The sequence below is a fragment of the Protopterus annectens genome, chromosome 12.part0 (assembly GCF_019279795.1).
Source record: "Protopterus annectens isolate FY-2018-M chromosome 12.part0, PAN1.0, whole genome shotgun sequence".
NCBI classification, from domain to species: domain Eukaryota; kingdom Metazoa; phylum Chordata; order Ceratodontiformes; family Protopteridae; genus Protopterus; species Protopterus annectens.
The window spans coordinates 1,354,105,896-1,354,128,683 of record NC_056746.1 but is presented as its reverse complement, the minus strand read 5'-3'; the positions used below and the strand labels follow the sequence as shown (position 1 = coordinate 1,354,128,683).

Below are 22,788 nucleotides of genomic sequence, written 5' to 3'. Positions count from 1 at the left end.
AAGAGGGGGGAGTGCCACCTGACCACCTGGTTGGTGTGCCAGTGGAAATAACATCCTTTTTGTTTGTTTATTTTCTACTCTTCAATCTTACTGGCTAACTGTAATAAGCTGTATATTGAAGATGGTGTCTTGGTATGGTTTGCAGAGAGGTTCAATAGGTTGGTCTATTGTATTTCATCATACAGTTGACTTATGCATCTTTATTGACTTAGTTATGAACCTGTGCTGTTTGTCATTTGTACAAATCGTGTTAATAATCCAGTTTCTGACCCTGTCCTATCAGCCTGTTTCACTATTTTGGAATGGGATAGTATCACATAAACAGTGCGGGTTCTACAGCATTTTGGCATAATGAAGCTGGAAATACTTACTTCACATACAGGTCAATTTTCATGGAGAGTTACTGGAATATTAAAATCTTTAATTTTGTTCCACATTACAGGACGCATCTTACTCCTGACAACCCACTCTGGGTCGGTGCCTGGTGGATTGGATTTCTCGGCACCTCAGCTGCAGCATTCCTCACATCTATCCCCATACTTGGTTATCCTCGGAAACTTCCAGGTTGGTATATGAAGAATCTTTTGTGTGATAACTAACTTGCTCTGTAGTACCGGGCATTCTCCACTAAAATATGATCAACATAAACTGCACCAATTTCAAACTTACTTGGCCAGTTCCTTTTGCATTCATTCTACACTAAGTATCTCCGGGAAACTGTATTTAAACTGTAGGAAAGTCAAGAGCTTTATCTCTAAATGACATGCTAGAAACACATTTTTATCATAGATCTTTGGAGACAGTTGTAATTGGGCTCAGGGTTCCAGCCATCCCTTGCTATAGTCTGTTCTAGTCACATCTAATTACTGTATCAGCTCTATAAACAGCTGACACCATTACACAGTAGGGCCATGGAATCAGATTGCCAAAGTTTTCTACTGTATGACATAATCAGTGCAGATGTACTCACATACCCACAATTTAGTGTGACCAAACCACGTAAGGCATGTCTTTGGGATGGGAGGTGGACTACCCACAGAAACCCCATTTGACACAGGAAGAACATGCAGAATCTACCCAGAATGTACCCAGCCAAGAACAGAACCCCAGAATCTCTTGCTGTGAGGCGAAAATGCTGCTCAGTCTGTCACTGTGCTGATCTGCTCTCAGGATTACCTAACTAAGAATTAAAAAAGGGGGAAAAGGGGTTTACATCACATTAAATAATCACATTAAAAGTGAATTATACTTATAAAGAGTAACAGATTAGGAAGACAAAAGAGGCATTGTTAGCTAGTATGTTTCCAAATGCTCTGTGTTTTACTGAGAGAGATAACATAATTGTTCCTTTTCGTAAACATGATGATGCAACAAATTTAGTAAATTATAGGCTAAATAAGTCAAACCACTTTGGCTAAATTTAAACGTGTTATTCTTACAAGACTGGTCTTGAGTACATTTTGATATACTGCTGTTTGCTGAAGTACTTTGAGAGGACCCTTCTATTAAGTTAGTAAGTAAGACTGCCTGTGGATGGCAAAGTCCTCTAAACATTTACTTAATGTCTTTCATTATCTTGGAGTTCTGCATATCAATAATAGCTGTGAGCACTCAGCTGAGTTTATTACATGTTTGTCCATATGGTTTCACTAAACCAGAAATGCTTTTATAGCACAGAATATGGTGAAACATGACCTTAAATACTGAATTGGCAGTGCAGTTATAAAACATTAGCATTGTAAACAGACATTAAGCAATTTACAGACTGAAGACAATAAGGCAGTTTTAAGACATTAAAAGCAGACTGGATAAAGTCAGAGTAAGGTACAGGGATGCACTGGAAGATTTTAGGTTTATTTGTATAAAGTCATTTATTAGGTAGCAAACGTCTTCAGCAGAAGTACTTAGTGTATGTCACTTTTCAGGGCATCTTATAACTAGGAGAAGTGGTCAGGGACTGCTTCTTACATGGACAAGTTTCCAAATTGATGTGACAGTGACAGCAGTGGTGTACTGAAGCAGTACACGGCATGCCACATACATTGCTTCAACGGAATTACATGGTAGGGCATTATCACAGTAACCTCCACTGTAGGACCATGGCACACATATGGGGAAGGGACAGTGGCACACTAATGTCAGTGGACAGTATAAAGTGTTCAGTGTGTTGCAAACCCTCAGGGACACAACTTTTTACTCTGCAGAAAGGGTGCCTGGTATACACCAAGTAAGGCCTCAATCACAGACAATGGCAATCTGGCTTAATGCAAAGTAAAGCAGTGGTACTTCTGTAGTCTCCCCTGTGCTACAACACACATCTTGGGCTGCACTCCTTAACTACAAATGTTCTGCAGGGCATCATAGGAACCTGCACTCTAGGACCTACAGAATTGTCCAGGGTCCAGTTACTTCAGCACACTAAATAGTGGTTTGTTTCTGAAGGAATTATTACCAGACCTGCCTCTGTTTGACATACATTGCTTCAAGAAAACTTCCTATGATGTGACATCCTGAGTCTGTGTTTTCCCAAAATGTTTGAACAAATATTGTTATACACCAGAAAGATTCCAGAAGATATTTTCAGAGGTAAGCAGGGATTGTTGGAAATGTAACCATGGACCAACTGCAGAACCTAGTAAAGAAATGATCTTGTACAACTTGGTTTATCCAGAAAGGTAACTTTTACTTAAGCTGGTTAGGACAATTAATGGTGTGTGAGAATGTTAAAAGCATTAGCATAATAATACTATTATTTATAGTGACAAAAATAATTACAAAAACATGGAAAAATCAGAAGCCTATGACAGAGGAAGTGGTAAATAAATTGAAAGTGGCACTTGGCCACAGGCCAAGGTAAATTACATAAGAAAAAGTGGTAAAGCTTGGAAAAGGGGATAGGAAAGTAGGGCAGCATTGTGATGAGCCCAGCAGCATAAGGACATAATACAGTAATGAAGGGCACCAACACTACTTTTCTTCAATAAGTATTCAGGGCAAAGAACAGGAACTACAAATAGGGCAAAAGTCCTAATATGTGTAAGAATGTGTGTGGAAAAAAAATACTTTTAATATTGTAATCCCTGTGACTGGTTTGGACATGTTGGATAACTAACTTAGAATAAAAATTTTGAAGCACTGGTATAAACTAAATATACAGGGACAACAATCGGGGTAAAAAATGTGTATTATGCATGTGAAATGCACATAATATATAAAATATATGATGAATAAAGCAGCTATTGTTTAACAAAAAAGTGTTAAGAGAGACATTCACACATTATTACGATTTACAGCTTCACAGCAGCACTTTAATAAAGTATGTGTGAAATCAGTTACAGTGTTTCCTAATACTCAGCTTCATCATCCTTCTCAGATTTAGGCCAACTCTTACAGTCTGCAAGAGTCAGACCACTCTATAATATATGAAGACAAAATAAATCAAGTATTATTACTCTAACAGTACCGCTTTGATTAATATAATGCCCTCTGTCTCTCCCATTTCCCAACAGAACATCTGTTCCTTTACAGGTGTGCTCCTTATTTGAGAAGACAACCCACAGAGATGTCAGGTCATTTCACATGGACTGTTAAGTCACATGGACTGTTAAGTCACATGGACTGTTAAGTCACATGGACTGTTAAGTCCATTATTTCCTGTCTGACATCTCACTATAGTGCTTAAATACTTTTCCTAGCCACTGCTGCACCAGCAGAGATAAATCATGTGCCAGATAGTTCCAGTAGTTTCTCTTAGCAGAATCGAATACTTGACAATTGTTCACGCAAAGTGCCTGTGGTGAGAAGCTAAGGCATTGACCAGAAACTGAACTGCTTTGTGATAACATGATGTTTGTCACGCCATACTCTATCCCATAGCTATAATTTTTGGTAAGGAGATAAAGACTTCATCAGAGAGCTGTGTTTTACTGTAATGGAAAAATGTACTATCCGGGTGCCATTTTAACTTAATGCAATTCATCTACTCACAGGTTAACGGACGTATCTGTCAGTGATCATCTGTTTAAAATGGCAGAGCATTATACTGAGGTTCATTTAAAACATGAATACAAGGTAATTAGGAGGTCACTGAATAAAGTCATTGTGCACTATTAAAACATTGTTTGACCGTTTGTTTCTTTGGTTGCTTATTTACTTATTATAGCAGTGTTTTGGGGCAAGTCTAGACATCACTGTGATTATGTGGGGAACCAAAGCAGATCAACTAACAAAGCAATCCTTTGCTACTGTTGGGTACAGTAATCTAGAACAATTCATGCATAAGTCTGGAATTGTTATAAGACATCTGCCCATAAATGTGGCAGTTACATGGAGGAATCTAGCACGAGAACTCTCACTATTAATGAGGTGATTGCCACTAATATCTGTTCTGTAGGGGTATAATACGGGGTTCAATGACTTTACCACCTGTCAGATATACATGTTTTGAGGGAATAAATAATCACTCTTGCTTATGAGATTATCTATGTTAATTCACTGATCTAAACCTCTCTTATAGTGAGTGAGTAAAACCTCTTTCAGACAGCTATATTACTCTTATTTGCAGAGTATATTGACAAAGTGCTACATTTTACAACCACTTATGTCTCTGCTGATATGAAGTGGCTTTCTGACAGCTGTGGTCATCTGTGATCGTAGGACATAGTTGTCAGAAATTGTTTCAACTCTTGTTTGTATAGTGAGAGGATAAATTATTATTCAGTGGTGTGGAACTCTGTAATGGATAGTGTAGGTCAACGTCAAGGTGAAGGGGGGCAACTACAATGGATCATATATATCAGCATCAAGGGGAAGGAGAGTAACTACAGTGGTTGGCAGTCCCATAAAGCTACACTGAGATTACTCAACTGGACTCTATAGAGACAGAAAAGCATTTAATGCAATGAGGGAATAATTCAAAAAGCTGATCATGAGTGTCACCTTAACATATCCAGACATGCAGACTATATTATAGAAAGGGGGGAAGGGGACTGTAATAAGCTCAGAGGAAACCCAAGAGTTCCTGCAAAAAGATGTTTCACTGCACAGGAACAAAGGAACTGGTTCCATTGGAACTTCTGGAGCATTTCTCCCCGGGCCTTCGCTGAAAACAGGCTCTGTGGAACCTAGTTGGACTTTCCCAGTCAACAAATGTTGAAATAAAAATTAAAAAAAATAAATAAAAAGCAGAGCTATTAGGAATAGTAGGGAAAGGAGATGACATAACACAAAGAACCCCAAGACACAAAGATAAGGAATATTATCTCTTTACAGCCGGGTAACACCTGTAGGTGCTTTGGCAGTTAAATCCTATTGACGCCTGTGGGCATCAAATGTTGCTTGTTCATATTGGCATCAAGAATGTTAAAACCATATTGTATACAAAGTATTAAAATGTTGCATCTTAAAGCTTTCATAGTGGCAAACACAACTGTATTGATAGCTAAACTCTGTCTAGTACAGCTAAAGAGATATTAATTGCTGTTCATATAACATTTATTTATATTGCCATAAATCTGATGCTTTTCTAAGTATCATAACAACTATGTAGCTCAGGCAGAACTGCTTAACCTCCAATAAAAGCTCTCAAATGGATCAACAAAATGGTACTAACATCATGTGAGTAACTTGACTGGTTGCTGAGATATTGTAAGTTATTTACAAAATTTTACAAATTTAATAGTAGGCATGTTTGCCATAACTTATAAAATCCAGTTTAATACCCAGAACCTAAAAATGCTACTACTATACCAGTAGTTTGTGCCGATGAGTTTGCCATTTACACTTCCTTAGTAACACCTATGGTTCTAGAGATATGAACATTTGTTTGAAGTGTGAAGACATAATTTTATTCTTTCAAAAGGCTTAGGCTCCGCCCATTGGAAGTTACAATGCAAAATTCCCGAGCTCCATTGGAGGGGATGAGTTATTCAGGCAAAAGAGACAAAATAGTTGTGCACAGGGCTAAGAAATGTCCAATAATAAAGGGCATATGAATGGATAAATTCTGCTGCAGTTAGGCATTTACTTATTTAAGGCCAATATGACACTGCATGTCATGTAAAGGTATGTGATATCTAATATAACCAGAGAAAAATGGAAGAGCTGGTGTCATATGCACTGTACAATTTTAGTTTTAAATGGTAACATATCCAGCAGGGAACTAGAAACATAAAAATGAAAGGAAAGGACCAAGACAAACAGAAAATAGAACACATAGTTAACAAGTGAGGGAATGTAAAGGAACCACATGAAAAAAACAAGAGATGGCTGAAGCTGCAGAATAGAAAGGGAGCAACTAGAACAACCAGGGAAAGAGTCTGAAGATGAGAGAATAACAATACCTGACGGGACCACCAGAACAGAAGATAAGCAGAAGGGGAGGGGGAATAAAGAGTTAGACATGAGACAACTACTGTTGGAGAACAGAAATGAAACAGGCAGAACAAAGGATGTAGGACATGTTCAGCTACAAAAGACAGGCTAAGAAACAGGGAGCAGAAAATAAACATGTTGTCAGAACGAGAAAGTAACAATGGAGTAACACCAATGGCAGAGGTGGAACATGTTGTCAGAATGGATAGGTAAAGAGTGGTTGTATTATTTCTAGAGCTATTAGATACAGAAAAGAAGCAGGATAAAGAATGTGGATTAAAAATGGCTGAACTGTCAAGGCTTAACAGAAATAATAAAATGGACATTAGGAAACAATATACATAAAACAAAGGGGAGTGGCCTCTTTACGAAGTTTTTAAACAATTTAGAAGAAATGTAAGGAAAATCAGAATTAGAACATGTGTGAGAAGCTGCATTGTGACTCTAGACAAAGAGATAGAAGCAAAACTGAGAAAATGTCAGAAAAGGAAAATATAATTGCAAAAGAAAATGAACACTGGCTGATGGATGGACATACGGAGAAAAAAATAACAGAGCTGGGAAACAGCCTGCATTCCATCTATAAACAGAGAGGCAAAGATTAGGCTGAAATGGTTCGTTCAGGCAATTTAAAAACAGGTAAAAGAGGTGCAGGTATGGGAGAAGGGCAGTGTCAAACCATGGAACCCCCAAGGAATAGGAGAGTAGAAATGGGATGAGACAGAAACATGAAGGGTGGAAGAGGACAAAAAAATAACTAAGAGGAGCAAATGGTATATAAAGGGGATAAATAAGGTAGGAAGGAGGAGATAAGCATGAAACGGGATGTGATTAAAGTGATGGCTAGAGGATAGGTGATACAAGAGGTAAGGAGATGTAAGAAACATGTTGGAGGAGAAATTGAGACAATGGAGAGCAGACCGGGCATTAAAAAGAAAATATTGGAAATGATTGAGAAAGAGAGGGCAGAAGAGATGGATACAGAAGTAGCAATGTTGTTTTATGAAATAGAAACAAGGGAGTGAGGGAGGGTAGAGAAATGTAAGGTGTTCTGAAGTAAAATAAAATAAAATAAAAAATAAAATAAATTATAATAGGAACAGGGCAAAAAAAGGAAAGAAGCTGGTGGCACTGAAATAGAGTGAGGAGATCATGGAAACATAAACAGCAAGAAAGGTGAATGAGGAAGTGGAAAAAAGGAAGTTAAAGAATAAGTAAACAAATTCATTGACAAGAGTCTGCAGCATGGCAGAGGATAAAGGAAGTGAGAGAATATAAATAGACGTGAGAAAGGATAACTCATTTTTGCTTTTATTCCTGTCCCCCAGCTGCTCTTCTGGCCCATTTCCACCCCCAGGGTGAAATCCTTATGACCCATTCCTTCCCCAGTGGTGAGTCTGCAGCTTGATGGGCTCACTGCTACCATCAGCGGAGGGGATCAGTTGTTTTTATCACTGTCATTTCCTTGGGGATACTCACTGATGTCTCTGGGGTTGGGGATATGATGAGCATTGCACAGGGCTGTCTTTCACTTATGAGTGATGTAGCACTACAGATGCCCAGCCACTCCTGAAAAGCACTGTTGTTAGTTCTCTGGTCACCATAGGGGAGTTTGAGCAGAGAATTCATTCCCTGACATCTGCCTTTCCTCTCCCATCCCGGTAAAGGCCTCTCCAGTCTCCTACCACCCAACCCCCTTGGCTCCCCCACCACCAGGACTGCTAATCAATCCTTGGTCATTTGAATTATCAGGGCTGCTATCCCCTTATAATGCCTGAGGAAGGGTAACTGATGAGGCATGAGAACTACTAAAGACGAATATATAACATGAACCATTAGGAACCAGAAGATGTGAAGGCAGTGGAAATTGTAAAATATCAGTAAAATTTTACAGATTGGAATGGGAAAGGTCAAAGAGGAATGGGAAAGGTCAAAGAGGAATGGCCAAAGTGAAAAAGGAATGGTTGTGTACCAGATGCCAGCATGATGGAATTATGGCAACCTTAATGTTCAAAGCAAAGGTGGTGCTACTACTAAATAATAAAACAAGGGCATTAGACTCTGGGGTATTCAGACTGAGACGTCTACTCAACATGGATACAAATATACTGTGAAAACTCCTGTCAAGTAAAATAGAGATAATCCTGCTGAAGTACATTCCAAATAGCAAAAGGAGGTTTTGTGCCACGGAGAATGTGAGTGGTGGTTCTGCTATCCTTCATGGAAAAGCATGAAGCAGAAGGAAGCTGAAATCAGTTTCAGTATTATTTGGTATAAAAAAGTCATTTGACTTAAATGAATGGAACTATCTTTTGGGTGTCCTAAATGAAATGCGAGTAGGAAACAGTTTTGTAGGCTGGGTCAGAGCAATACACAAAATTTCAGACCAAATCTGAAAATGAATGTGAGGCTATCAAGGAAAATTAAAAATACAAAGAGAAATTATTTATCTATTTTATTTATTTTACATTTATTAACCGGGGGTGTCTGACAGAGCCGAAAAGGCCCTTTTTCAGTAGAGGCTCAGGGAGAAAAGCTCCACACCGACAAATTACAAATACATTTAGTTATTTAGACATGATCAGTATACACACTGAAATGCAACACAGGTGTCCACTATCACTGATTTGGTTTGGTTGTGGAGGTAAGAGACGGCACAGGGACAAAGCAAAGAGCAGGAGGAGGGAAATCGTTATTTAACATTTTTTTAAAGACTCCATCTTATTTTCAGAAGGATGAAGCAATAAGGACAAAGTGTAAACTGTCTGAACAATTTAAGACAAAAGCCAGAGTTGATTATGGTATAAAAAAACATGGTAAAGATGAGAATTGTAGCTAAAAGTGAAAAGGGAACTAAGAAAAACAGAGCGAATCCAAAAGCAATCAATCTGAGGGCGAAGTTATACGAAACGTTATTAAAGACAAGCAGAATGAATTATCAGAAACTAAAAGGAAAAGCAGATCTCTGGAAATGGAAGGGGAAGGTAATTACAGTAAGAGAAAGGCTAAATATAAATCCCAATGAGGGTACGCATTAATACATATGCTGATAATGGGAATAGAGAACTTAGTAGCATTTAACCAGAAGATGTGCAACAGACATAGATGTAATTTGAACTGCACAGAACAGTGACAAAAAAGGCATAAGAAAGGATGAATGTGAAAGGATGGAGGGACACTAGACTATGAGAATAATACATTAAAGTACAGCATGCATCAGTCTTTGAGAGCAAGAAACAGGACAGACACCTGGAACAATCAGAAGGTAAAATAGAAATGTAGGAAGAGCTTAGGAAGACTAGCACAGGTAAGGGGCATGAAGTGGGAGTAATGACTGGGAGGAGGACTATGGCAAAGGAAGGACTAACACAGAAGAGAATGGAGGAAAGAATACATCTAGAAAGAACATTTTTTATTTTTTAAATTATTATAGACATTGCTGACGGAGGAGGAGAAGAGTACAGTTAAAAAGTGAGACACCGTATGTGTCAGATGATGCGATGGGATGGATAAAGAGGAGAGGAGTGGAAGAAAAACTAAATAAGGAGAAGCGAGGAACAGAGGGAAAAGCAAGGGGAAACAAGAAACGGGTACCGATAAAAAGTAGAAAGATAAAAATAGAAAAGAAAAGGAGAAATTAAATACAGGGACAATGCAAAATGACAAGGTGAGAAACAAATCATGGAAGAGGAAAACTATGGATAAAGGGGGCATGATAAAGGAGCACAGTAGAATGGGTGGAAACACTGAACATGATAAAAACACTGAAAAAAGAAGAACCATTGTAGGTTCAAAACCTGAGGATATTTGAAAGATGTGACCCATAAAGGATGACAGATATTGGAGATGTATAAGACAGAGAAAATAGGGTAGTCCATATGTTTTGGGATTGTGAAGGAGCTCACAGATTTGGTGGGGAGCAGTATAGGAATGGGAAAATATGCAATATAAAGCTGGAGGATAGATGGGAAATATGTCTCTCCAAGATTGATTCCAAACAGGGAATAAAAGAGAGAGAAAGGAAAACAAATGCTAATATTATTAGGGCCCTCAAGGAAAACTGTACCAGTGCACTAGAAGTTGGTAAAAATGTGAGAAATGCAACATGATGGAGGTAAAGAGAACCATGATTAGAAAGATAATCAGAGAAGCCAATCCTAAAAGAGAAAGGAGACAAAAGGTTGAAAAAATAGGAAGAAATGAGAAGCTATTATGATATACAGAGGAAGGGAAGCATGAGAAACGAGCGCATGAGAAGGACAGGTGGAGAGGGGAAAGGTGGAGAGGTCGAGGGACAAGAGAAGAAAACATGAGATGTGACACAGTAGGGCCAGCCACCAGTCACATTAAGGGATTAATGCCATTGGCAAAATAGGAAGCCCCAGTCACATTCTAAGCAGATGCAACTGAGTGTGATAAACAGGAATGATTTTATTTACAAATGCAGTTTGCAAATTCAGTATGCAAATGCTGGTTTCGCCTATTTTAACAGATTGTAACTGATGCATGGACACCACTGTCTGATGCTATTTGTTGATACTGGTGGAGAAAGTAACCCCCTGTCATTATAACAAACACTGCATATCTCTGTGCATTTTTAATTTAGCAAGTGGATACAAAACATGTATTGATATTATTTTGAACAGAATAAGAAAAACAGCACATTCAACTTGTAAATAGGATTTTCATAATAATAGGCAAGCCATCAATGTTGTACACTTAACAAGAGGCTTTCTTTGTTTGTGTCAGATCAAAATGAACTGTCAGATCTTTTCAGGGTGGAGTTTGATGTTCATCCTGTGCAGATGTGTCATTCTTTTCAGGGTGGAATTTGATGTTAATCCTGTGCAGATGCGTCATTCTTTTCAGGGTGGAGTTTGATGTTCATCCTGTGCAGATGCGTCATTCTTTTCAGGGTGGAATTTGATGTTAATCCTGTGCAGATGCGTCATTCTTTTCAGGGTGGAGTTTGATGTTCATCCTGTGCAGATGCGTCATTCTTTTCAGGGTGGAGTTTGATGTTCATCCTGTGCAGATGTGTCATTCTTTTCAGGGTGGAGTTTGATGTTCATCCTGTGCAGATGCGTGATTCTTTTCAGGGTGGAGTTTGATGTTTATCCTGTGCAGATATATCATTCTTTTCAGGGTGGAGTTTGATGTTCATACTGTGCAGATGCGTCATTCTTTTCAGGGTGGAGTTTGATGTTCATCCTGTGCAGATGCATCATTCTTTTCAGGGTGGAGTTTGATGTTCATCCTGTGCAGATGCGTCATTCTTTTCAGGGTGGAGTTTGATGTTCATCCAGTGCAGCTGCGTAATTCTTTTCAGGGTGGAGTTTGATGTTCATCCTGTGCAGATGCGTCATTCTTTTCAGGGTGGAGTTTGATGTTCATCCAGTGCAGCTGCGTAATTCTTTTCAGGGTGGAGTTTGATGTTCATCCAGTGCAGCTGCGTAATTCTTTTCAGGGTGGAGTTTGATGTTCATCCAGTGCAGCTGCGTAATTCTTTTCAGGGTGGAGTTTGATGTTCATCCTGTGCAGATGCGTCATTCTTTTCAGGGTGGAGTTTGATGTTCATCCTGTGCAGATGCGTCATTCTTTTCAGGGTGGAGTTTGATGTTCATCCTGTGCAGATGCGTCATTGCTTACTTGTCCTTTTCCATGAGAATCACAGAGATGAAGGGCATTTAACAGGCGTGCAATCACTGATGTATTGAAGTAGGAATCTACTTGTCAGATATGCCAAACCTGGATCATATTATTTATCAATGCTCCTCATATTTAGTTGTATGCATCTTGTGGGAATAAGTTCTTGTGTCATGTCAGCTGTGCAGTCAGTTGACTAACAACAATAAATTGCTGTTTGCAGAGCTGAAGTGAGGTTTGACTCAGTCACAGCTGTAATACCTTCTAAGGTACTCATCAGGGTGATAGGGTCACAATGGGGTTACACTGGCTAATACTACTGGCATGTGTATGTGTGTTTGGAGTCAGGGTGCTTTAAATTCCTTTACTTGGTAAAATGGTGACCCCAGAATGGGAGTACAAGAGAGGTACAGCTGCATGTACCACAGACTAGTACTGCATATTGTCATGTGCATTTCCTTAGCCAGGTGTCATGTGCAGCTCCCTAGCTAGGTGTCATGTGCAGCTCCTTAGCTAGGTGTCATGTGCAGCTCCTTTGCCATGTGTCATGTGCACATCCTCAGCTAGGTGCCATGTGCAGCTCCTTAGCTATGTGTCATGTGCAACTCCTTAGCCAGGTGTCATGTGCAGTTCCTCAGCTAGGTGTCATGGGCAGCTCTTTAGCTAGGTGTCATGTGCAATTTCTTAACCAGGTGTCATGTGCAGCTCGTTAGCTAGGTGTCATGTGCAGTTTCTTAAGTGGGTGTCATGTACATCTCCTTAGCTAGGTGTCATGTGCATTTTCTTAACCAGGTGTCATGTGCAGCTCTTTAGCCAAGTGGCATGTGCATTTCCTTAATCAGGTGTAACAGCACTCTATTTCACAGCCGTGAGTTTTAGTTGATTAAATGTCTTGAATAATGATATGTCAAAGTATCCCAGATATTTGATGAGGATAGAATAAACTGTTCATTGACTGCTGTAATCGAACCTTGACCCAAATTTACTGTCATCAATGTATATTAAATGGGAGGATTGGAATACCACAGTTAAACAGCTTGCTGGCATATTACATATGCATGTGATTTGGCACAACTACAGAATACAGGTATCGTTTGAAGTAGTGATACTGAACATTACTGTAAACGAGAGCAATGAGTTTAACAAGTAACACGATACTGAACATTACTGTAAACGAGAGCAGTGAGTTTAACAAGTAACATGATTCTGAACATTACTGTAAATGAGAGCAGTGAGTTTAACAAGTAACATGATTCTGAACATTACTGTAAACAACAGCGGAGATTTTAACAAGTAACACGATATTTAACATTACTGTAAACGACAGCAGCGATTTTAACAAGCAATGCGATACTGAACATTACTGTAAATGACAGCAGTGATTTTAACATTACTGTAAACGAGAGCAGTGAGTTTAACAAGTAACATGATACTGAACATTACTGTAAACGAGAGCAGTGATTTTAACAAGTAACACGATATTTAACATTACTGTAAACGACAGCAGCGATTTTAACAAGCAGTGCGATACTGAACATTACTGTAAATGACAGCAGTGATTTTAACATTACTGTAAACGACAGCAGCAATTTTAAGAAAGTAACAATACTGAACATTGTGGTAAATGAAAGCAGCGATTTTAACCATAAAAAATTTCTCCAAAGCCAACTTCACGCTTCTTAAGACAGAAGTGGCAAACTTCACGACACTCATGCAGATGGACAATAGAAGTACGACTCCTGAATCCTACACAAATGCACTTTATAAGCACTTACATGAGTGCATGGATCATGCTATCCCTAACAGAACCAAGATACTATCCTCCAAAAAAGGAAGCCAGTCTGGTGGTCCACTGCCATAAACAAACTACAACAGAAGAAAGAAACTGCTGCAAAAAAGAGTAAAATCCCATGATTGGAGAAACTCCCTGGTCAGCCTCAGTAAGAAGCTGAGATCCCTCATAAAATCCTCCAAAGCTAGTTATGGAAATAAAATCGCCTCAGATCCTAAGGACAACCACAAAGCATTCTATAGCTATGTCAAGATTCCCAATGGCAACACTCAGATCTGCTCTGAGTTACAGCACAGTGGCACTAAATATACAGAACCAACAGATATTTCCAACATCTTGTCAGATAAGTTCAGTGCTAACTTTACCCCCCTCTCAGCCCCTAAAGGGCCCATCTCTATACCGAAGAATTCAAAGTTCCTGTAATCACAGCTGCACAGGTAAAAAACATACTCTCCAAAGCCAAGAACACAGCATCCATGGGACCTGCCAACATCCCAGGCTGCGTTCTACAAGAACTACAGAATGAACTGGCACCCCACCTAAGTACCATGTTCAATCATAGCCTCACCTCAGGCTTTGTGCCCACTGAATGGCGTACAGTGATGGTTATCCCATTCCACAAAGGGAGAGTCACCACTGACCCCGGGAACTACTGCCCCATTAGTCTGACGAGCCTGGTCTGCAAGGCCATGGGACATATAAACAAAGACATTGGTAATCTCCAAACTCTGCACCCCACTCAGTTCAGGTTTGTAAAAGGCAGATCATGTCTCTTAAACCTGATAGACTTCTTTGAAGCAGTCACCAAAGCTGTAGACGAGGGTAAGGTGGTTCACACAGTCTATCTAGATCTCGCCAAGGATTTCAACACCATCTCCCACTCTGGAGTTATAGATAAACTCACTAAACTAGGAATAAATCCCTATGCCACAAGATGGGTTGCCAACTGGCTCACTGACAGAACCCACACTGTGAAAGTAGCAGACTCCAAATCTGATTTCAGACCAGTGACAAGTGGAGTACCACAGCGTTCAATCTTGGGTCTTCTCCTGTTTGGTATCTACTTGTCTGAAGTACAGGCTAACACAGAAGGTCTTTGGCTAATGAAGTTTGCAGATGACTGCAAACTAGAGGCCATAATAGAAACTCCTAACGATGTTGACATCCTACAAAAGGGCCTCACTGAGACAGATGCCTGGTGTCAAAGCTATGGCCTCAAGCTCAATGCCAAAAACTGCATTGTCATCCCCTTTGGTAAAAACTCTGTACCCATGAATTACAACAAAGGCAGTAGTCTACTTAACACTGAATATGTGATAAGAGACCTTGGGATACAGGTGGACAGTAATCTCTCCTTTGATAATCACATTGCCACATTAGTCAGGAAATTCTTCTATATGGCACACCTCATTACAAAAGGTTTCTCATCCAGGAAAAAAAGATGTCATTGTTCCCCTCTAACTGGCACTCATTACACCCATTATTGAGTACAACACCCCTTTTGGTATGTACCTCACAAGACATCTACAACTACTGGAAAGGCCACAGAAATACCTCACAAAGAGGATTACAGGCCTCAAACAGATGCCCTATGCAGACTGTCTCAAAAAACTCCAGCTTTACTCCATCGCATATCGCCTACTCAGAGACGATCTCTGCCTAACATACAAAGCTATGTCAAACCCAGAGCTGTTGGACATGCTCCACTTAAAGAAATCCCAATCCCTCCAAGTTACATGCTCTAGGAACCTAATCCTTGTCACCATAATAAACAGAACATGCTGGAGGGATAGATTCCTGTCCCAGAGACTTTCCATACTCTGGAAAAAACTACCTATCTATATCAAACAAAGCTTCTCATTAGCACTCTTCAAAAAAAATCTTGATGATTGGATGCGAAAGAGGAAATTCACCCCAGGGATCACTTCTGTGGCGCTGCTCGACAGGGGCACAGAAAAATAATTTTCTTTGGTGGCGAAAGCCAGGGTACCTTTTTGGCTAGGCTTATATAGGCCCTAGGGCCAATAGCCTAGTACCTACCTATGAACCTATGAACAAGTAACATGATACTAAACATTACTGTAAACGACAGCAGCAATTTTCATGATACTGAACATTACTGTAAATGACAGCAGTGATTTTAACAAGTAACCCGATACTGAACATTACTGTAAATGACAGCAGCGATTTTAACAAGTAAAACGATACTGAACATTACTGTAAATGATAGCAGCAATTTTAATAACTAACACGATACTGAATATTACTGTGAGAGCAATGATTTTAACAAGTAACACGATACTGAACATTAGAGTAAATGAAAGCAGTGATTTTAACCAGTAACACTTATTTAATAAGTCATCAGGTGTAGCATTTTCTAAGCAAAGAGTAAACAACTGTAGTATTTTCATTATACCAACGTTTATTTTATTTTTAAATATGTAACAATATTCCAAGGAAATTAATTTAGATTAAACTGTTCCATGCAGGATCTCAGCGATATATGGAAATGAGGGTCTCTGAAGCTCACCAAATGAAGGGGAACAAGACAACCTTAGAACCAGATTTTGGAAAAACCATCAAAGATATGCCTAGGTAAGTTAACTTATAATTATTGTCAACCTATGATGTTTGCAGTCACAATTATGGAAAACGAGAAGACAACAGATTACTTTTAAGGAGTTTGTACTCTCATATAAGGTGCTCATGCAATACTTTCTATGGAAAAGTGATCTTTCATTAATGAATGTGTAGCAGTTCTAAGTTATTTATATATATATATATATATATATATATATATATATATATATATATATATATATGTATATATATATATACATACACACATATATATATATATGGGAACACTTCACAATGCCGAAATCCTGAAAGATTGAATTTCATATGGCCGAGACCATACGATCGATCTTTCAGAATCCCGACATTGTCAACGGAGATCTGCATACAGTGCAGAATGGGAGATTTCCCTTTTCCTCACTGCAGTGCAATATTGGAGTTGGAATATTTAAGTAGCTGGGATGTGGGGTGCAGGGGGGCTTGCCCTGCAGAAACATTTAAATTGTTTTTTTTTTTTTTTTGATTTGTTTCGGAATTTCGATATTCCAAAACATATGGTCTTGCTCATATGAAATTCAATGTTTCGGAATTTCGAGATTTATATATATATATATATATATGTATGTGCGTGTATATATATATATATATATATATATATATATATGCATATATTTATGTTTTGAGAAATAGCCAACTTTATTATGCAAAGTCACAGGCATATACTAATACTATTCTAGGCCATACGCATTGATAATTGGGAAAATTGGGGTATAAATGGCTAGTCTTTAAAAGACTCAAATAAATGTAACAATTAGACAGGAAGATTAAATAACACACAATTAAGAAAATGATAATCATGTGATATGCAAAAAATGTAAATCAGACATAGCTAGTACTTTGGAACTGTAAACAGCTGTATTAAAATAAAACAAAAAATCAAGTATTATATTTATATTATTTAAAAAAACAAATAAAATAATTTCTCTGTTACCAAACTATATAGTATCCTGCTGGATAATATTTTAAAATCCCATACAGGAGAGCATTTATCCCATTTGCATTATCCATTTACAGAGTTTCATAAATTCCAGCCTTTCTGGATGTGTCCAACATGAGACAATGTAAAAGCAAGCAACCATTGCAGTTTGCTGTGCCCAAACTCAGAAGGAGTTTGCTAAGGTAACAACTATCTTGTGCAAAAGTCACATAGAATAGCAATTGCAGTACAAAGACATGAAATTAAACAAACACTCAATAAAGTACATGCACATAAATCAAATCCTACAGAATTATGATGTACCTTCATTGGCATGCATTGGATAAACATATGTTACTTTATAATACAGTGATAATTGTGAGCAATAAAATTGGATACTTTAATATCAGAGATCAAGTCAAGGTATAGCAGATGGTTCTTAGAAAAACTTTCAAGAGTGAGAAATTATATGAAGAAGTTAATATTCTTAAACAGAGCAAAGATTAGGAAGCAGAAAATAGGATATTTTACCATTAGGATGGAGTGAAATAATAAGCAGCCAATTAAGGAGGAGCTTTTGTGCTTACAGCTAAGGTATTACATAGGGGCTGAACAGAACCATAGTCAGGAGTTATTTTTGTATTGTTTAAATTCACTTTTCCAAACTTTTAGTTTTTCACTTTGCTTTAAGTTTAGTGATAGGGAGTTCTAAAATTTGGAGACATCACAGATGTAGAGTGAGTCATCAAGTACTTAGTACAAGCACTTTACTTAGTAAAAGCACTCTTGTACTAAGTAAAGCACTACATCTACCTACCACCCCTGTGAATATCCACTTCCCTTAAAGGTACACCACTCCCTTATACTGTTCTAGCATGTCGAGTGGTAGATTACTGGCATCCTCTCCAGTTCAGCTGGTCAATCTCGGTATCTTGAGACAATGCTACAATTGTCTCATGTATACAGACAACCCTCTCCTCCTCCCAACAAACACAAATACATGTGAGAGATGCAACTATATAGCCAAACTGGAGGCTGAACTCTCTCAACTCAGGGCTGGCATGACCAGACAGGAGGGGATGGTAACCACACACACAACAATCCCAGTCCCACATAGACCTACCACAACTGCAAACCAAACACATAAAAACACAAAGACATACTCGGAGGCTCTAATAAAAAACTTACCAAAACAACAGAGGCTCCCAAAGCAGACATCCAAAAATCCACCACCTCAAAACAAAACACATGCAACACATACTTCAATAAATCAGTGTGTCAACCAATCACAGCCCTTAGGGCCAAACACCATGCCTGATACACTAGTAATAGGTGACTCTATAGTCAGACACACTGATGTCCCGCTGACCAGGCTGAACAAGGAGAGGGTGACGGTGAGCTGTCTATCGGGAGCTAGGATCCGTCACATAACACACGCACTCAAGTCACTCCAAAGCAAGTACAAATATGACTCCGTCATTGTCTATGCTGGCATGAATGACCTGAGACGTACCTCCCTGGACTACATGAAAAGAGACATAGAGGAGCTCTCCGATTATGTAGCCCAGGCTGGTATGACCCTGACCCTGAGCAGCATCTTGCCCTCACCAAGAATGATACCACAATACAAAGACAAGATGATCAGCTTTAATAATTGGCTCAAGTACTGGTGTCATTCTAAGGGGATCCAATGTCTGTCTGCCTGGGATGACATGTTGGACAAGCCACACTGCTTCGCAAGGGATGGCTTACACCTGTCACCACTGGGCTTCCGGATATTGGCTAAGGCTCTTGCCACCCCCATAGTGCCTTTTTTAGGCAAGGCTCAAAAGACAAACCCACCTCCTTAGAAAACAAAAATGGAAAAAAACTAGGGGTAATGCTGCTCAATGTCAGAAGTCTAAATCTCAAGATGCAGGCACTCGATGCACTCCTCAGCATGGAGAACATCGACGTCTGTGCAGTAACTGAAACCTGGTTCAAGGCTCCTGAGAGCACCCCAGTGCTACCAGGCTATACCTCGTATCACGCTTTTTGGCCCCAAAACCCGGGCCGAACCACAAAGGGAGGGGGAGTGTCCATATTCATCAAGGACACCCACACGTCCAGGTTAGTAGCAACACATGAAGCATCAGAGACCATACAGGTGCAACTAACCATAGGCAAAACTGCTATACAACTGGTAGCATGTTACAGACCACCCTCCCAATCTCAGGAACCCCACTCAGCCTTCCTGAAGACATTGGAGGAAATGAATATATCACAAAATACCATCATACTGGGAGACTTCAACTACCCAAACATAGATTGGGTACATTATTCTAGCCCTAATACCCTAGCCCAAAGGTTCCTGGAATTTATAAATTCAAATGCACTGGAACAACTAGTTACCTCTCCCACTAGGGGAGATAATATACTAGACCTGATCATCACAAACATGGGGACAAAATGCTCCACACCGGAGGTATACCCCTCACTAGTGAGATCTGACCACAAACTAATCACCCTGGATATACATATCCCACCTCCACCCCCAGCACAAAAGACCACAGTGAAAAACTTCTCAAAAGCAGACTTCACTCTTCTTAAGACTGAGATGGTATCCTTTAAGCCCACTGTGCCAGTGGATACCACATCCCACAATGCCGAATCCTTCACAAATGCTTTCTATGGACATCTCCAAGAATGCATGGATCATGCAATCCCAAATAAATCCAAGTCCCTCTCCAACAAAGGCAAGCATCCTGTCTGGTGGACCTCAGCCATTAACAAATTGTATAACAAAAGAAGGAAGCTACTGCACGTCAGAGCAAAATCCCATGAAGGGAAGACATCTCTGATCAACATTAGCAGAAAACTACATTCTCTCATAAAAACATCCAAGGCCAACTTTGAGAGAAAAATCGCTAAGGACACTAAAGATAACCACAAAGCCTTCTTCAGCTATGTTAGAAACCTAGGCAGAAACCCTCAGATATGCTCAGAGTTAGTTCACAACAACAAAAAATACACTGAACTCACAGATATTGCCAACATTCTGGCTGACAGGTTCAGTGCAAATTTCTCCCCTCCCTCACCCCCAAAAGAAGAAATACTTATCCTAGCTGAATGTAATCTCCCTGTCATCTCAGATGTCCAAGTGAGAACCGCCCTAAACAAAGCTAAAAACACAGCATCAATGGGACCTGACGGTATCCCGGGTTGCGTGTTACGTGAACTCCAAGAGGAGCTAAACCCACACATAAAAATGCTATTTAACCTTAGCCTTACTTCAGGATATGTACCTGAACACTGGCGTACAGCAACAGTGGTCCCACTCCACAAAGGGGGTTCCTCTACAGACCCTGGGAACTACCGCCCCATAAGCTTAACCAGCCTGGTCTGCAAAGCTATGGAAAGAATCATTATGGAACTCATAAACAGAGGCATAGGGGACCTACAGACACTTGACCCCACCCAGTTCGGCTTTGTAAATGGCAGATCCTGCCTTTTGAACCTGGTTGACTTTTTTGAAACAGTCACTAGAGCCATTGATGAGGGCAAAGCAGTCCATACAGCCTACCTGGACTTGGCTAAGGCCTTCGACACAATACCCCACTCAGGCATCATAGATAAGCTCAACAGCTTAAACATAAACCCTTATGTCACTAGATGGGTTGCAAACTGGCTAAAGGACAGAACCCATAAAGTTAAAATCACCGGAGCAATGTCAGACTCAAAGCCAGTCACAAGTGGTGTCCCACAGGGATCTGTCCTGGGACCCCTCTTGTTCGGCATTTATTTCTCAGATGTTAAAGCAAACATGGGAGGGTTGTGGCTGACAAAGTTCGCAGATGACTGCAAACTAGGCACCATAGTCGATACACCAGCGGACACATACATCCTACAAAAAGGCCTCACAGAAACGGACAACTTGTGCCGGAGTCATGGCCTTAAACTAAATGCCAAAAAATGTATAGTCATCTCCTTTGGGAAAAACAAAGTACCCACAAATGATCACATAGACAGCAACCCACTGAGTACGGAAAAAGTAATCAGAGACCTAGGGACCCAAGTCGACAGCGACCTCTCATTTGACACCCACATTGCCAAAGTGGTTAGAAAAACATTCTACCTTGCACACCTCATCATGAAGGGATTCACATCCAGATCCAAGGATGTCATTGTACCCCTATACTCCTCCCTCATCAGACCCATGATTGAGTACAATGCCCCATTTGGTATGTACCTCACCCGGCATTTGCAACAGCTGGAGAGGCCACAGAAGTACCTCACCAAGAGGATCAAGGGTCTCCAACATATGTCTTATTCTGCCAGACTAAAGAAACTTCAGCTCTATTCAGTAGCATACCGCCTGCTCAGAGGTGATCTCTGCCTGACGTACAAGGCCATGTCCAATCAGGATCTGATGGACATGCTCCACCTCAAAAAATCCAAATCCATCAGAACCACGAGAGCTAAGACTTAAACCTTGGCACAAGTATGAATAGGACATGCTGGAGGGATAGATTCATAACCCAGAGGCTTCCCATGCTTTGGAACAAGATCCCAGTTCATATTAGGCAGAGCCCGTCACTGACTCTCTTCAAGAGAAATCTTGATGAGTGGATGGGAGATCATAAGTTTACCCCAGGGGTCACATCTGTGTCACTGCTAGACAGGGGCACAGTAAACTAATTCTATTATATAAGGGGACCTTCATTGTATCACTACTAGACAGAGGCACAGTATTCTAAATTTATTCTATACATTTTTGTACCATTTCATGGGGTGGCAAAAGCCACATCACTATGGCTAGGCTTACAAATGCCCCATGGCAGATAACCTAGTACTATACTATGAAACTATGAAACTATGAAATAGTGTTATTAGATTTGGTGATGAACAAAGGGTTTATTCTGATATCTTAGTTCCCTGGCTGGGCATAATGTTTTATGGTATTTTATTAGGTTATTGGCAATAAGTACTTGTGAGTGTGTAATATTTTATGGGACTACTAACCAGTGTAGTTGTTTTAAAACTATCCAGTGGTGACTTTTTAGGTAGATTGGTGGCAAATCTAGCAACTTGGTTTTAGCAGCCATATAATTTTAGTTTTTGGGTGCTATGAAGGTTAGTCTACATGGGGGAGGCATAAAGGAGAGATAGTAGTAAGAAGGTTTATTCAGTGGTTTTCCTAGTGCTGTCAGTAAGATGGTGTTTACTTACGTATGATAAACCATGTTTCTGGTGAGTTTTTAACAGCTTGGAGAATGTGTAGACCAAATATTAGATATTCATCTATTGTGAATCTCAGGAGCTTTGATTATTGTACTATTTTTATCCTGATGTTATTTTCATTGTGTGTTTTGAAAGATTGTTTTCAGTCTGTGAACTGTTTTGGGGTGAAATGCATTAGTTTTATTTTTCATCTTTTTTTTAGGAT

General features: G+C 39.6%; 1 protein-coding gene across 7 annotated transcripts in view; it reads left to right on the top strand.

The window, feature by feature from the left end:
- SLCO4A1 (solute carrier organic anion transporter family member 4A1) overlaps positions 1-22,788 on the top strand; it is a 921,682-nt gene that overhangs the window by 711,143 nt on the left and 187,751 nt on the right. For all 7 annotated transcript variants that reach the window (XM_044090405.1, XM_044090404.1, XR_006367160.1 and 4 more), the window contains 2 exons: positions 443-564; positions 16,300-16,405. In XM_044090405.1, coding sequence (XP_043946340.1) covers positions 443-564; positions 16,300-16,405 — 228 coding nt within the window. The remainder of the gene's footprint in view (positions 1-442; positions 565-16,299; positions 16,406-22,788) is intronic.